The sequence below is a fragment of the Delphinapterus leucas genome, chromosome 19 (assembly GCF_059928025.1).
Source record: "Delphinapterus leucas isolate spDelLeu-1000000601 "Yukka" chromosome 19, BTC_Dleu_Yukka2, whole genome shotgun sequence".
Lineage (NCBI taxonomy): Eukaryota > Metazoa > Chordata > Mammalia > Artiodactyla > Monodontidae > Delphinapterus > Delphinapterus leucas.
This window is the reverse complement of record NC_143147.1, coordinates 26,698,350-26,714,380: the sequence shown is the minus strand read 5'-3', so window position 1 is coordinate 26,714,380 and position 16,031 is coordinate 26,698,350. Positions and strand designations below refer to the sequence as shown.

The following is a 16,031-nucleotide window of genomic DNA, read 5'->3' as shown; positions in this document are numbered from 1 at the left end:
CTAGCTGAGTAATCTTGGACAACTTCTCTGTGCCTTGGTTTCCTCATCTGTACAATGGGTGTTAATAACTACTTCCAGGACCATGAGGAAGACTAGACAGCTGAACACACATGAAGTGCTTAGAGTAGCTTGACACACGTGAAGTGCACAACGTAACGTTAGCTAATAACCGCTGTTATTCCATGGAGGGCCAGGGGAACCTCAAGATTAAGGGATGAACAGAGGACCAGGAACCTCTAACCAAGTCTCAGAAGTAACAGCAGAGTGGTTGGAGGAAAACCATGAGGGCCACCTGTCATAGAAGCCATGGCAAGAGGATGTTTCCAGAAGGAAGGGTCAACAGGGTCAAGGGTGCCGAGATGTCAGGCAAGATGACAGCCAAGGGTGCCATGGATTTAGCAACAAGGAAGTCACCGTTGACTTTAGCCATTGCAGTTTTGGTGACGTGGTAGAGACAGAGGCCAGTTTGCAGCATATTGAACACATGGGTTGGGAGGAACCAGGGAGAGTGGCGCCAACTCTTCCAGCTGTTTGGCTGGGAAGGGACGCAAGTGAGAGGCAGCAGAGGTAGAGGGACGGTGAGGTCGATAACCATGTGCTTTGCCAAATACCCACTGCATCCTGCCATTGTCTCCTATGAGGTTCACAATCTCTGGTCAGCTAAGCAGGAGAAAGAGCAGAAAATATAAGTCATAAATGAGGACACGTGTATAGACAGATGAAGAATGGCAGAGCTGGGAGAAAGGCCAGCTACCCATTTCCTCTCCCTTTTCATGATGTGATTGTGGGCAAGGGGGGACTGGGCAAGAGGGTGGAGGATGCTCAGTGCCGTCTACCTGCTTTACCACACCTGGATGTAAAGGACCCATCTCTTGAAGGTGGATGGAGGAGGTGGCAGAAGAGGTTGGTGACAGATTCCTTTAAACTAATGTACGCTGGGTGCCCAATATGTCCCATCCTACTGAATCACATCATATCCAGGTGGTGGGAGAAATCTTTGGTTGAAATTGGTTCCAGCTAGAAACGGGAGGCAAGATGGATCCCACATCAGCAGAGGCAACACTGTCTATTTTTCACTCCTGCCCCTCTCTGCAATCCCTTCTCTGACATTTTAGATAGGTCTGGTCTTTCTTTGACTCTGCAGCTGGGGATTTGTGGGAGTGGCTTGGAGGTTGATGTGTCATTTAAAGCAGCAATGCTTGTGGGAAGTAAAGTGCATCCTTCTGATTTGTTTGGGAAATGTCTTTATGTCAAGGACTTTGGAACGATAAAACCATAATGGTGGGATTTTGGAAAATCATTTTCCAAACCAGGGCACAGGAGACCCAAAGTGGGATATTTCAAGGAGAAAACCAGTGGATGCCTGTCCAACATGAAGCAGAAACATGGCAGGAGGGCTGAGAGGCGCAGGGCAGCCTTCATGGCATATGATTTGTGCAGACTCTGCTGTTGCATGCTTGAAATTTTTAGTTTTTAAACAAGACCCCTCATTTTATTTTGCACTGGACCCTGCAAATTATGTGAACCTCCTGGTCAGGGCCGCAGGCTTGGTGGAACACATGGACTGCAGACTTCAGCTAGGTCTGGCAGGCAGCAGCCCTGACTTCAGATGCTCCCCACGTGAACCTGGCTCCTGAAACTCACCCACCCTTGGGAAAGCTGGGCCAGCCAGCGGGAGTTGAGAAAGAGAACCTGGCCAATTTGCAGTCAGCTCTTAAGAGCAGCTGTAAAGATGCCTCAGACAAACCGAGCAGGGAGGGAGGAAACACAGAACACTCTTAGAAACCACGATAATGAGCAGGGCTCTGTGCCGCAAGCCTTCTGACACATTTCCATATTTAGTCCTCACAATGGTCCTAGTACAGAGGCACTGGGATCCCAGTTTTAGGGATAATGACCCAGAGGTTCAGGAAGATGATCAGAATTGATGGTGCTGGTAAGCGGTGACCTGGATTAAAATGCAGGTGTCTGGATCCCAAGTCCAGTGCTTTTCCTATTACACTAGAGGATAGAGGTGAAGGCCAGGGGACCCGGATGTCCAGGCTATGCTGGCTAGCATATCCCAGGCCCGGCTCCAGTTCTGAGCTAAATGCACTCTCTGTGACCAGTTCAGCTCACTCCAGAGCCCGTGAAGCCAGACCTGGCAGTGGAGGTGTCTCTTTGGGTGGCCAGCTCTAAGCTGAGCCTGAGAGCCAGGCCTAAAGGGCAATGAAGGAAGAGCATCCCTGCTCAGGCTCCCCTGGGCTCCCAGAGCTGTGGCCCCAAGATGAGCTGGGAAATTGGTGGTGAGCAGAGGTGGGACCCAGGCGTCCACCTACTACCTCAGGGGGAGAGGGCTCCTCAGGGGACTTTCCTAGCAACATGTGGGCATGTTAGCTGAATCATGGGTGACCTTGTTGGTGTTGGTGGGTATATTTTGGGGTCAAACTGTTGCCACTTCCTGCCCCTGCGTCCTTGCTCTGTTGGGTGGAAAATCTGGGGCTTTTTTCTTCTACCATTCCCTGCAAAGTTGGCATTGTGCCCTGGCCTCCAGGTGGGCTGCAGGAACCCTGCAGGGCTTTCCAGCATCCCAGGGGCCCCGATCATGCCCAGCTTCTCTCTCTGACCACAGCCCAGCTCTCTGGTCCTGAGCATAAAGCCAGAAAATCACAGAGAAGGAGCCTATCTGGGAGTTAAGGTGGGTTATCTTCAGGGCTCTGTCACGGGGTCCCCATGTGACAACTCTCTTTTCCTTTCTGGGCTTCCGGCCCCTCAGCTGTAACATGAGATGGTCCACCCCAATTGTCCTGAGTGTCCTCCTGAGCGCTGGGGGGATGTGGCACACACCTGACCCACGCTGACTCCCCGAATATACCCACAGAGACTTTGCAATGTGGCTATTTTTGGTCCAGGGCCGAATGGCTCAAGAACCACAAAACTGAGGCTACAAAACATTCTGAATCTAAGCCTATGAGTTGCCTATCAGGCTTCTTTGAGTTTCTGGCTTCCTGGGAGCTTTCTAAGTTTCAGATGACCCTGGCTCCTAGGGTGGGTGGGATCTAAATGCCTCAGGGACTTGGATCAGCCCTCTTAGGCTCTTTGCCCTCTATCCTCATCAGAAAGGGCAGGGAGCCCTCCCCAGCAGGCTCTCTCAGTACAACAGGCCTGATCCGAAAGGCCAGTTCCACCTCGGATGGACGAGGGAGCTGTTTAGGGTGTAGATTGTAGGCAGGGCTCTATCTGCCCTTAGGGACCCAGAATATCATTTCATGCCAAACCAGAGAGGGTCTCAATTGAGCCATCCAAGCTAGAGGGAAGTGGTGGGATTGGATTATGTGGGGAGCCCTTTCGAGATACTCCAACTACCTTGAACTCAGAATACAAAGGTCCATATTGAGGTTCAAGCACGTGTCTTTGGATAAAAGCTTCCCAAATGATCCTAATATGAATCCGATTTCCAGGTAGAGTCACTGATTTAGGCCAACTAGCCCACGTTTTAGGTGGGAGAACTGATGCCCAGAGGCAGGAAGTAGCCTGCTCAAGGTCCCACAGACAATGAGCGGCAGAGCTCAGAAATCCTGATTTTTCACCCTCTTTCTACAGAACCCCACCTCCGTCACTTCTCCTGGATTCCTTCAAACTTCCCAGTCCGACTGCCTTCTTCCAGTCACTGTGTCCTGCAGCCTCTAGCACAAGCCCTCAGCACAAACCACAAATCTGGCCGCATCCCTGTCCCAAGCAAAAGATTGGCCTTCCCTCCACTGACAGCAAGCTTAAGTCCCAAGGGCTGAGCCCAGTAAACAGGATCTTGTGAAACCCAGCCCAGGTCCTCCTGGCTCCATTTCCAGCCCCTCTCTGCAGGCCTTCCTCACCCCCCCATGCCCTGAAGACATCAGCCTCCACACCAGCTATTAGCATGCCGTCAAACAACTGTTTGATTTTCCTTAAGAGATACAGCACGTTTAATTTTCACACAAGCCTATGAGCAGGTATCATTATTATCCCTGTTTGGAGATAAGGCTGGGAGGTTAAGAAAGGGAAAGAAGTCACACCAGTGGTGTACAGAGGAGCTGGGCCTGGGGGCCAGGCAGAGCCCACCCTTATAACCACACACAATGTGCTATCCAGGCCCCTGCCCAGGGGAAATTCCACCTTCATCCTTCCAGGCCCAGCCAGTATTCCACATTGCACCCCAGTGAGCTCTCCGCTCCCCTAGAATGGGCATGTGCAGAGTCTAGTCTGCATATTATAGCAGCCTTGACCATCTGTGCCCATTTACTGGTTTGCGTATTTGTTTCCCTCTGAAGGCCCTGACTCTGTGGTCAGCTCTCCTCTCTCACCTGACTGCCCATGCACAAAGTGGGCCCTCAGAAGATGTTTCCTGAGTGAATGAGTGAATGAATGAATGAATGACCACATCAGGAACTGAGACCTGTCACCAGCATCCTGTGTGTGGAATGGTGCCCATCAGCACAGTCGGAAAATGGTCCATCCATGCTAGAGGGTCCAGGGGAGTATAAACAAGCACAGGGTTTGGGCCAGAGCTTCTCATCCTAATTCTGTCACTTGCTACTTGTATGACTCCTGTCATCTCCAGGGCTTCTGTTTCTCATCTGCGGCAGGGGGATGACGAGAATGATGTGAAGGCCTCTCCTTCCGCCTGCTTTAGCAACAGTCACTACGCATCCACCCTGGGTGGGGCGCTGGGGCATGAAATGAGGACCACGACAGAGGGACTGCTGCTCCCCGGGAGCTTCCAGATGAGGGAGGGGTGTGGACCACCAGGCAATCACAAGATTGGCTTGGCTGCTATGGGGCGTGAGCCTGCTTCATGCTGGGAGCTCAGATGGGGCAGCCTGCAGGAGGTCTTCCAGATAAAGCTGGAGCAGGCGTCCCAGGCAGAAGGGGCAGTGACGCCCCAGCACAGGTGCACAGAGCAGTAACAGTGTCGTGCGGCTAGAGCTCTGTGGGCCACATTGTGCGGGACTACATAAGCCGAGCCAAGACATTTGTACTTCACCTCCGAACAGCAGGCTGAGTTGTCACTCTTGAGCTCCACGGCTGTGGACGTGAATTGAAAAACTGGTGACTGTCACTGCTGTGACATTCTTTGGGCACCCCCAGGGTCTGCTGTTGCTATAAGAGATGCTTGATGCCTCGTTCACTTTGTTGCTGAGAGCTGGATAACAGAGGCCTCCTGAAAAGAACAAAAAGTGCTGAATGTTAGAAGACAGTGTACAAGGGAACCCGGGAGGAGGGTAAGAGTCGCTGGAAAGCTGGAAAACAAAAGAAAGGGTTTTTAATTCAAAGATGTTTGGGTGCTGGAGGCACTGTGGCTGGACTTGCACTTATAGGAGGCAGCTGGGGACGGGTGCGGAGGTGGGGATGGAAGAGAACACTACGCTCCTGTGGGTGACAATAGAAAGCCTGGCCTGGGCGTTGGGCATCACAGGATTGGAGAGGAAAGAGCAGGAAGGGGGTCCCGGCTAGGGAGGTGGCAGCACTGCCTGGTTCCTGTGATGAAGCCTCAGATGGTCCAGGATTAATGGGTAGAGGGGGGAGGGGTGCAGTTTTATTGAGCACCTACTATGTGCCAGGCCCCATGGTAAGCGCTTCCGTATACTCTGCAGCTCATAGGACACGAGGTCTCTTCTCGAGCACTAAACACAGTTCCCAGTACCTGCCTCCTGCGGCGAGCTGTAAGCCCCACAGGGGCAGGACCAGTGTCTGTCTTGTGTCTGCCGTGTCCTCAGGACCTGTCATATTTTAGGTGCTCCACAATGATTTTGAATGATCCAACTTTCTTTTCCTCTCCCTCCTTCCTGCCCTCTTTCGTTTTCTCCCTCCCTTCCCTTCCTCTTCCCTTGTTCCAAGATAAGGTGAGACATCTCATTTAATCCTTCAAATAGCCCAAAGTTAGGCTGTGGTTTGGGGAGTTTATTTTGAAAACATTGGGGAGAGTTTTACCAGATCCAGTCAGTAGTGGATTTTACAACGAAGGAACTAAAGTTCAGAAGTGTTAAGTTATTTGCCTAAGGTCACATAGCTAAAAAGTAGTGGGGCTGAAATCTGACACAGTTACCTCCGAGGGCAAACACGCTTCCTCCCCAAGTGAGGGAACTAAGAAAACTAGGCCCCAGAGATGGACAAAGCGAGGCCAGTATTGCTGCAGCTGTGCGATGCCGGGCAAATGGCTCCTCCCTCCACCCCCATGGGTTTCTGTGTCCTGGTCTGAAGAATCAGGCTGAGATGTAACTGGAGGGGAAGCAGGCAGGACCAGGCTCCAGGACCCCCAGGCCAGCAGGGCTGAGGCAAGAACCTGGGGCCACTCCAGGAGGAGATGATCTTAAGATGAACCCGCACCAGTTGAGCTCTGTCTGACCTCTACCCATCCGCAGTAAATTGGTCCCTACTTCACAAAAGATGACTAATAAGAAAACCTCTTGAGGGGTGGGATAGGGAGGGTGGGAGGGAGGGAGATGCAAGAGGGAAGAGATACGGGAACATATGTGTATGTATAAGTGATTCACTTGGTTATAAAGCAGAAACTAACACACCATTGTAAAGCAATTATACTCCAATAAAGATGTAAAAAAAAAAATCTCTCTACAGGCACATACTGGTTTTCAAACTTCTAACTAAGAAAAGGGTAGTTCACATGAGAAACTGGTTCAGTGTCGATGCTGGGAGCTTTTCTTACCTTTCCCTCAACTACACAGTTCTGATCCATCACATTCAAGGCCATGGAGATTTTACTGAGTTATTACTTGGCCCATGCTTTGTGCCAGGCTTAGAGAAGAAGAGATAGAGTGGGGCTGGGGGCGGGACCCTGTGGGACGCTAGGTTTCCATGCAGTTGGAGCCTCTGGCCAGTTCCTTCTGGGGCTGCGGGAGCTGGGAAGGGGGAGGCATGACTAAGTCTTTCTGTCGCCTCTTTTCCTGTCCTAGGCTCATAGTAGCTGCAGTGAGGGGGAGCATGGGAAGTGAGCATCTGGAGGGGCAGCCCTGTCCTGGTCTCGAGTGGGCCGGGCAGCATCCCCGGGAGGAGGGGAGAGCAAAGTATTTCCTGGGTGGCGACCTGGCCCCTCTCTGTGTCCCAAGTGAGTCTAAAGGATCTAAGGTGACATTTGACCAACTGGCCACATCCCTTTAATCTCCTTCCTCTTTGAGACCCCACTAAAACGACAACCAAGGAATAAAAAAGTATCAGTCTGCGAGGACAAAGAAAACAGGAGAGTGACAACAGTGTCTTAGTGATTTCAACTGCTTTAAGTACTTTTTGGGCGGCAGGAAGCAGCTGGCCAGGTGAAGGAATTGATGGAGCAGGCCCTTACTGAAAGTGTGTGGTCCTTACTGACAGTGTGTTCCCAGAGGTGGCCGCACATGGTGGTCAGATGACCAGATGCCTTGGCATCCACTGTTCCATCTGTGCAGCGAAGTCTCGGTATGACCTTGGCAAAGTCGGTTTCTGCTTTCTGAGGCTCGTTTGTTCCCCATCTGTAATAGAAAGAGACCACACTAGATTCTTATCTGCTGGTGCCTGAATTACCTGGAGTTTTCCTCCCCTGCCCCTCAACACGTATAGGCACATGTGTCTTGATGTTGCTTCAAAAACGGGGCGAAGGTATTTTTGCATTTTTTGCTCTCCCAGGACACTTTCAGAGCCACTGCTGCAGATGGTCTCCAAGGGAGCTTTCAACTCCGACACGCCAGGACTCCCACGCAGGTGTTAGGATGGAGAATACACGGAATGGAGGAGTTGTAAGGATGTAAGACCTTCATGTGGGAGATCCAGGCACAGTGGGGCTTCAAAGGAGGCTGAGGCCTATCTGGGGGGACAGCAGAAGGGCCTTTACAGAGACAACGACATTTGCAATGGATAGAATTCACAGAGGGAGACGAGGGGGGCCCTGCAGGTGGACGTTACGGTGGCAGCAAATCCTGGAGATAAGAAAGCATGTGACCTGTTCAGAGACTTGCAAATATTGCAACATGCGGGAATCCATGGAGACATCACGTGAGCCACGAATGGCCAGGTCAGCAGCTTGCACTTCATCCCATTGACCATGGGAAGCTATCACGTTGGCCTTGTGATTTTAACACACGGATATGGCCCAGCTACTTTTTCTTGAGCACCTGCTAGTGTTACTTATTCCACGCACTGCACACCATGTCTTCCTGACCTGACTACTTGGTCGCTGGACAGTCACACATCTCTCCAGCCATTTCCTCACTCCGGGCACTGTCCTCCACGCCTCGCTGTCCTTACACAAGCTCATTCCTCTGTGGAGAGGCCGTTTTCCACTTCAGCCTTCCTGCAGGAGACTCTGCTTGAAGAACATTCCCCTGGGAGGCCTCTCCCCTGTGGACAGCTCGCAGCCTGCCCTGCACCCTCCATATGGCACATCCATTGCTGTCCTTACACCAACTGGCTTTTCCTTATTTAGCTGTGATGCAATGGCTTGTATGTCATCGGTAGCTGTCTTCCCTGGGGCTAACCAAGGACCAAGAACAGGGCAAGTGATTGAAAAGTGTTGAGTGATTGAAAAAATAGAAATTGCAACTATCTGGGCCAGGCCCTTGACAGAATGGATCTTACTGAATGCTCCTCGGTCACCTGTGAGATACGAGTTACTCTTTCCATCTTGCACAGGAGATGTGACTCGGGCGAGTTTATGTATCCGCTGATTTGCAGAACTGGGATTCAAACCCATGTGTGTCTCAGTGCTGGTGCAGAGCTCTTCTGCTCTACCATGTTCCTGGGACAGTAGCTCCATCCCTGGATGGAAAGACGTGACATCAAAGGAGCCACAGACAGGCCACTTCCTCTCATTCACCTTTTTCCACGTCCCATTCAGCTGGGACAGCTTCTACTCAGCCTCTCAAGATCTGTATCTGTTCCTGCGCTTAGGGAAGTTTCCCTACACCTCTCACACCACCCAGGGGAGGTGAGGAAAGGAGTTTTCCATGTGGTCACTGGACGTGAGTAACCATCTCTTCTTCCTGTGACTTCCCCACCTCTGCACTGGGGCTTGGAAAACCCCACCCAGGTCTTCTAATAAAAGCTCTGGGTACTGCAGGATGGGCCAGAGGACAGCTCTTCACTCCATCAGACTCCTTGAGGGACTCCTTGCAGGGAGGCCTGAGCTGGACGTCCCGAGATGAAGGTCATCACCGCCGCTCTGGTGTGCCTGCTGCTGGCCGGGGCGTGGCTACAGGATGTGGATGCCAAGGGCAGTGAGTTTGGCTGGAGTCACTTTGCTCCTCCTTGGGGAGGGCGGAGATGCAGGCAGGTGCTCTGGGGCTGGAGGCAGGCTCACCCCTTCATCTCCACTCCTCCAGAAAGAATTCTCCCTGAAGAGGAGGAAGGGAGGACTTGCTCCAGGGCAGGGGGACAGCAGGAGAGCCATAAGCCTGGGGCCAACACAGACCACTGAGCAGCTGGCTTCAGCCAAAGGAGGCCAGCCTCGTCCAGACCCTGCGGACTGATGGAGGGCAGCTGTGAGGTCATTGAGGCCAAGCTGGAGGCCTGAGGTCCAGAGGAGGGACTGACTGGGGTCTCGCCTCCACTGTGTAACAGATAACGGGCAGAGTCTGAGGTCAGGATCTGGGGCTTTAACAGTTGGCTAACCTTGGGCAAGTTACTATACCTCCCAAACTCTGGTTTCGCTATCAGTAAGATGGGTTTGATAATGCCTGCCTTCCAAGGCTGATGAGAGAATACTGACCTAACAGCAGACATATGGAAGGGACTTTGCAAACGGTCAAACTAGGAGGAAGGAGCCAGGATTGAAATGCAAGTCTTTTGAAGGTGGGGTGTGTGTAGGGGGGGTTACAAACCGGCAGAATCGGAGTTGCGGGTCAGAGCTGAGAGGACCAGGGTGGAGGGTGAGGTTAGGATTGCGTGGAGCTGATCAGTTCCTGGAAGCTCTTGCCTGGTCATTTCATCAGTCTGAGCTCCTAAAACAGTCCCTAATCCTGCCCCAAATAGTGGACTGCTGTTGAATCAGACTCACAGTGTCTCAGGGCCCTTGAACCCAAATGTAAGGGCAGAACCATACCCTAGTGGTGGGATGTCAGAACTAGAATAGCCTTTAGAAATCAGTCTAAAGAGTCTTGCTTTTCAGCTGGGAAGTCTGGGGCCCAGGGGAGGGCTCATCTTGACCAAAGCCACACAGCTGTTTTGTGGGGAGCTGGGATCTGAACCCCAGTGTCCTGACTGCCTAAATACAGAACTGGGTGGCTGATGAGACACTAGTGCCCTTTGGATGTGACCCCAAAGCCTGAGCCTGTTCTGGAAGGGTTTTTTGTTTCTGTTTTTTTCCCCATCCTGGATGAGAGGAACTCAGTCCAGCTTGAGAAATGGATGCAAACCATTTTTGCACTTCTCTTCTAGTGCATGTGTCATCCTCCAATTGTTGTTTCACACTGGTGGAGAGAAAGAGGTCCCTGCAGAGAATCCAGTGTTACAAGAACACCAGCTCCACCTGCTCCTACAAAAACCATCTAATGTGAGTGGTTGTATTCTCTTCCATCCTTGACTCCCTTCTAGAACCAGAGGACAGAAAGCGGCCGCCCTGGAATTAGAATAGCAGACGCTAGATGGCGATGTTCCACCGGATTAAGGTTTTTTAACCAAGCTAGTGAGGCGGCCAAAACCTGGGCGCAGAGCTGAGAGTGGGCGCTAGGACGAACACCTGTGTTCCTGCAGTGACATGGGTTTCTTGGAGCTGCAAGGCACCAAGTGTTATATCTTAATATTTTATGCCCAGAGCTTAAAAGCTCCAGGCACTACTGGGTGATGGTAAGAGTGAGGGGCTCTCAGATAGTTCCTGCTTCTGGATTTGCCAACCTATAGTCTTGAGAGACTCTGGACAGGTAAGTCTTCTGAACTTCCGTATCTGGGTAGCCCCTCTGCACTCCTGACCTGTGAAGTGGCGTAAACACGATAGCTGCATCACAGGGTCGTTATGAAGCTCCAGGGAGGTAGCTTACACTTGCCACTCAGTGTCTTTAAGGCACTTTCGTGTATATTACTATCTCATCTAACTCTCTTGGTGCACACATTTTCATTATCGTGAAAACTGAGGTTCAGGGAATTGGAGAGATTTGTCTAAGGTCTTGCAGATAATTAAAGGCAGACTTGATCTACGGTTTTGGACAATAGCCAAGTTTGGGAGGTGGGTAGATCAGAAAAGAAACACACGCGCGCGCGCACACACACACACACACAAATCCAAGGCAATGACTAGGGGTCCCGGATGGACACAGACACATGAAAAGATGGAGCAGGTGGGCCCTCAGAGATGTTCTAGGAGGGGAATTTTCCATGTTAGCAGGTCCTCAGAATGTCTGCAGCCTTCGCTCTACCCTGATACAATGAATCCGCAGAAGGGGTCCGCGAAATGAAATTTTAAAAGCCCCCCATCCGTTGCCCCTGAAGCTTGGGTGTTCCTCCCAGCGTACAAACTGTAGGTCTTACGCAACGACTTCATTTTATAGGCCCCGGGAGAAAAGCTTAGGGGCACCCAGGAGCAATGAGGGGGTGATGGGACTTGTGTGTGGCACCCAGGGGGTGGCTCAGGTGACTTAGCCCTTCCTTTGTTCTCTGCCTACAGATTGAAGCTGAACGGAGGCCGAGAGGCCTGTGTCTCACAGACAAAATCATGGGTTCAGGCTTATTTAAAAAGGATAAACCCCTGCCAGTGAAAGGAAATATGAGCTGATTCCTTTCCATCCTGGACTCTGGACACCGTGTGGCTTTACCTGTCCCCTCAACGCCCAACCCTACACCAGTCCTTCTGCCCCAACTTTGCCGGGTCACGCCAGAGGGTCTGCTGGGTCCTGATAAGATATGTTGTCGCACTTTATATAGTTAAATTCTAGAATCTTCAGCTTCTGCCTCCCTGTGCCTCTTGGACCCCACAGGGATTTCAGGGTGCAAAGCTGATTGACATTGAGGGGCTGGGGTCAGGGGCCGGAGAAAAGGAAGCATGTTGGACCACGTGCCAGGAGAACCGACTTCTCATCATAGGAGCCAATAAATGACTTAGATCTCTCAGCTGACTGCCTTTGTCCTGGGTGATAAGCGTTGTGATGTAGATTCTCTGTGGGGCTGGGTCCCCATTTGGATGCAGGATGCCCCCATCACCCCCCGCCCACTCTGCGCTGCCCAGAGGGTTCAGAGGCTGATGATACCCAGAAGCTGCCCTAGCTGGAAGGGATCTTGGGCATCGTGTGCCTGTAAGACGATGCTAGCCCCATTGCATAGATGAGGTGACTGAGGGCTGGAGAGGGACACCCACAGGCCTGAGGACACGCAGAAAGTCAGGATTAGGTCTGGCGCTAGAGCCCAGGGTTCCCGCTGCTCGGCTGCTTACAAAACCAAACTCACGAGTGTTGCTGGAAAGGAAAGTTGCCGTTAATCAGAATGCTGGCGATCTGGGGAGATGGTGGACTCAGTGTCCCCCCAAAGCCACCTCCGAAGATTCTGCTCGGCCATGAACGTTTTTAAGGGGAAACAGGGAAGTAATTTCAGTTAATCACTGAAATAGGGGGTCAGAGTTGTCACCATCCCCCACTGTGTGCAGGCTTGTGGACTCCTTGAGATCTATTTCTAGATGCTCTCTTGCTAGCAGTTTTTTCGAGAGATTCCTGAAGGGGAAGCTGGGGAAGAGATCTGGTACTCCGTTAATTACTTACTCTTCATTTCTGCTTCTTTGATCTATGTAAAGAACCAACAAGTTAGGCAAAGTATTGTGTGATCAAAAGGTTTGAAAAGTGTGCTAGGGCCAGAGAGGAGTAGAGCATGGGGGTGCCTGGTTTAAGTTTAGCAACAAGACAAAAGGGACCTCCTGCAGAGAGCGCTTTCCTGCCCAAAGCTGCTTACAATGCCTCCCAGGGTAGAACTCTTCCCCGAGTCCCCAGATGCCACGTGACTGTGTGGTACAGCAGGATACCCGGACCCTGTCTCAACCGGAAGCAGCCTGCAGAGTTGGTTAGCAGGGCCTTCTCCTGGGAAGGGCCCTGGGGAGGGTCCAGGCATCGGTGGGTCCACGTCTGATGAAGATGCCGACACAAGTCATCCAGGGGAGGGAGGCAGTCTCGGGAAGAACAGGGGGCCCCTCAGGGGATAGAGAGGAAGAGGAGGTCCTGTCCCTTTAAGAGGGACAATCACAAGCTCCAAGTTGTGTAACATGAGACTCTAGGGAGACTAGCAAAGGAGGGCAGTGAATTCTGAGTCTCAGGGTTTGGTGGCTTTAGGGGAGACGGTCTCCTGTCCTGTGTCTCAGGGCTTTTCCCTCTTTCCCCGGCATTCAACACGCAGCGCATCTGGCTCATTCTTCTTAGGACATCTCTTCCCTCCGCCCCCATGACTGCCCTGCTTCTCTGGCTACCCCTCACCTGGACCACTGCAGTAGGCTGCTCTCCGTGCCCCCCTGCCAACCCCATCCTGCCCTCAGCCCGATCCCAGGCTACTCTTCCTGGCACCCCACACCCTGCCCTCCCCATCGCTCCAAAGACTTCAGAGCTGACTCCAAACTCCCACCTTGATATTCCGATTCCTCTATAACCATGCCTCAACCTTCCTTTCCAAAGGTCTCTGGCTTTTCCATTCTGGATCCCTTACTCTGACTATTTGGGGATAATCCCTGCAGGCCCTCTCCCCTCTTTTCCATCCCGCATCTCCTCCGGGAGAGTCTTTGCTGTGACGGTGCTACACCATCTGTCCAAGTCGCATCTTTGCTGTCAAGTCTGATGCTAATCAGGACGGGGCCACCTGATTCCTCCCCCGCCCCCACCCCCACCAGCGGGTGTGTCAAGTGCACTTACTGGCTGTATTACTCCAGGGTGGAGGACGAGGGCAGGGAGACCCACTGGAAGCTAATGCTGGGGACTGGAGCCATCGTTCTAGAATATCCTGGGCTGATGAGCCAGGCCCTCCCTGACACTCAGATGGGCCCAGGTTAGCCACACAGCCAGGCCCTGGCTACATCCACATTCCTCTAGCACCCTCTGCCATCCACCTGCACCTGAGAGCACCCCCTACTGGTTGGGAGTTACCCCTGAAGAAAACACCATTACTGTATTAGAGATTTTAAACAAAATGTATTTTCTGCAAAAAGTCAGCCATCCTACAGTTGCATTCATGTTTCCATAATAACACATTTAGCAACACCTCACATTCACCAGGCGCTGTCCTTCCTAGATTGCAGTAGCCCTTCATCGCTGTGGCTCTCATAGGCATGCTCATCACCCCTGGGGAGTTAGGCAGGAGAAAGACCCACTGCCCACAGCTTACAGAAGAAGGAACTGGGGCTCATGACAGGAACCAAGTGGCTCAAGGCCTTGCTTTAAAAAAAGAGATCACCAATATTCAAAATAACTCCCCAACCAGCCACAATTCAAATAATAGACTAAATATTACATAAGACATAGTACATTTTGCATCAGGAAACAGAAAGCACCCTATTTGAAAATTCAGGTCAATTTAGTCCAGGATAGAGACAGGAAGCCTGGGGGAGAAGAATCATTTCTCAGCCTCTGGCTTGGTCTTAGTGTGGCCGAAAGAGTCCGAGTCTTCAGGCTGTGAGGTTTCTGACCCAGGTGTTTCATGTAATTCCAGACCCATTTCTCCTTTGGGTTGGCACCGATGTCCTTGGCCAGTTTGGTTCTGAAGCTGTGGATGAAGGTGGGCTGGCAGGGTTAGGTGAAATGTTGGAGGGTTTTATCCAAGGGATGACTCATTAGGGATGACCAGGCCCACCTGCTACAGGTGAGGGGCTACCCTGGGACAGGAAGTCAGAGGGGTGTGGAAAGGAGAGGCCCTCTGGGGGTAGTTGCTGTTCTTGCTGCGCCCTGGGAGAAGCTGGCCTGGCATCCAGCAAAGCAACCACCCAAGTGTGAGCTGGTACCCATTCAGCAAGGAGGGTGTGGGATGTTACTGGCCCTCTCTGGGCCTGTCCCTGATGTAATAATAGGAGGCTTTGGATTACATAGTCTGGTTGGATCTTATCCCCTGAGTAGGACATCTCAAATTAGTCTATGTCTGTCTTGTGGGGCAGAACTTAGGATGGGGGGGATGGAAGAAAGGGAAGGGGTGAGATGAGGTGGGGGGCTGGAGGGGAGCAGGGTTTTAGCTACAGGGCAGCTGCCTGCGGACACTGGCTACTGGTGATTCCATAGCTCTTCAGCCTCTGCAAGGGGATCTTCTTATGGTTAAATGTGAAACAGCAGTTGAACAGGTCGCGGGGTGCATCTAGAAATAAAGTCACAGAGAAAAAGCATCTGAGATGTCAGGCTTTTCTCAGCTTGAACGCAGCAGGGGAAGGAAAGCTAAGAGGTAGAAGTGTGTCTTCTCCACGCAGGTCCAGTGCTCCTGCCGGCCGCCCCGAGAGAGGGTGGAACCAGGAACATGTGGCTCAAGATTTTGAGGTTGATTCTGCATGGTGGGGACACATCTTTGCTAACTGAGGGAGGCCAGTGTGACAGGTCCTGGATATGGCCCCCCAACCTGCAGTGTTTGGGGAGATCATCTGGGGTCAAAGGAAAGGCCCTGGATTTTCAGTAGAGTTTAGGCTTTATTCTGGCTCTGCAGTGTCCTGGAGGCGGGAGGGGGCAGGTAGGGTGCCTGCTGTCCCCAACCTGGGCTTCTGCTTTCTGTCTCCAAAATTAGATGTTAAAACTCCAAGGACCCCAGGTGCTCTGAGAGTCTCCGAAGTGGGTCGCTTTGGCTTAGGCCTTCCTAGAAGATGAGAAACAGAGGCAAGGAGAGAGAGGAAGGGAAGGGGGGAGAAAGATTGAATTTACTTGGCTGAGTGAGCACCTGGGTGCTGATGGCAGCTGCTTGTGAGCAGCAGACACAGAGGCGCTGTGGACACCTTCCTGTTGGAAGGGGAAGATGTGAGCTTCAGCCTAAGAGCTGTTGGTTTCTGGGTTTATCTCAGCCACTTGGCAGCTCTGGCTGCCCCGCCTGCCTTTGTAGAGAGGCAGAGAGGATGGGGGCCCCCAGAGGGATCATTGCCTGGCCAGGGTACAGTCAAGTCAAGATGA

At 52.0% G+C, this 16,031-nt stretch overlaps 1 protein-coding gene across 1 annotated transcript; it reads left to right on the top strand.

The window, feature by feature from the left end:
* Positions 1 to 7,749: 7,749 nt before the first annotated feature.
* Positions 7,750 to 12,037, top strand: CCL1 (C-C motif chemokine ligand 1). Its single transcript, XM_089900800.1, has 4 exons — positions 7,750 to 8,960; positions 9,059 to 9,215; positions 10,375 to 10,489; positions 11,597 to 12,037. Exons 2-4 carry the CDS (start codon positions 9,140 to 9,142, stop codon positions 11,685 to 11,687), a joined length of 282 nt encoding a protein of 93 aa, XP_089756926.1. The 5' UTR covers positions 7,750 to 8,960; positions 9,059 to 9,139; the 3' UTR covers positions 11,688 to 12,037.
* Positions 12,038 to 16,031: the final 3,994 nt, after the last annotated feature.

Excerpts from the sequence above, each read along its gene's own strand:
- CCL1 (XM_089900800.1), top strand. The coding sequence starts at position 9,140 with ATGAAGGTCATCACCGCCGCTCTGGTGTGCCTGCTGCTGGCCGGGGCG. Across the intron at positions 9,216-10,374 it reads GGATGTGGATGCCAAGGGCA|TGCATGTGTCATCCTCCAAT; the intron begins GTGAGTTTGGCT and ends CTTCTCTTCTAG. Across the intron at positions 10,490-11,596 it reads TCCTACAAAAACCATCTAAT|ATTGAAGCTGAACGGAGGCC; the intron begins GTGAGTGGTTGT and ends CTCTGCCTACAG.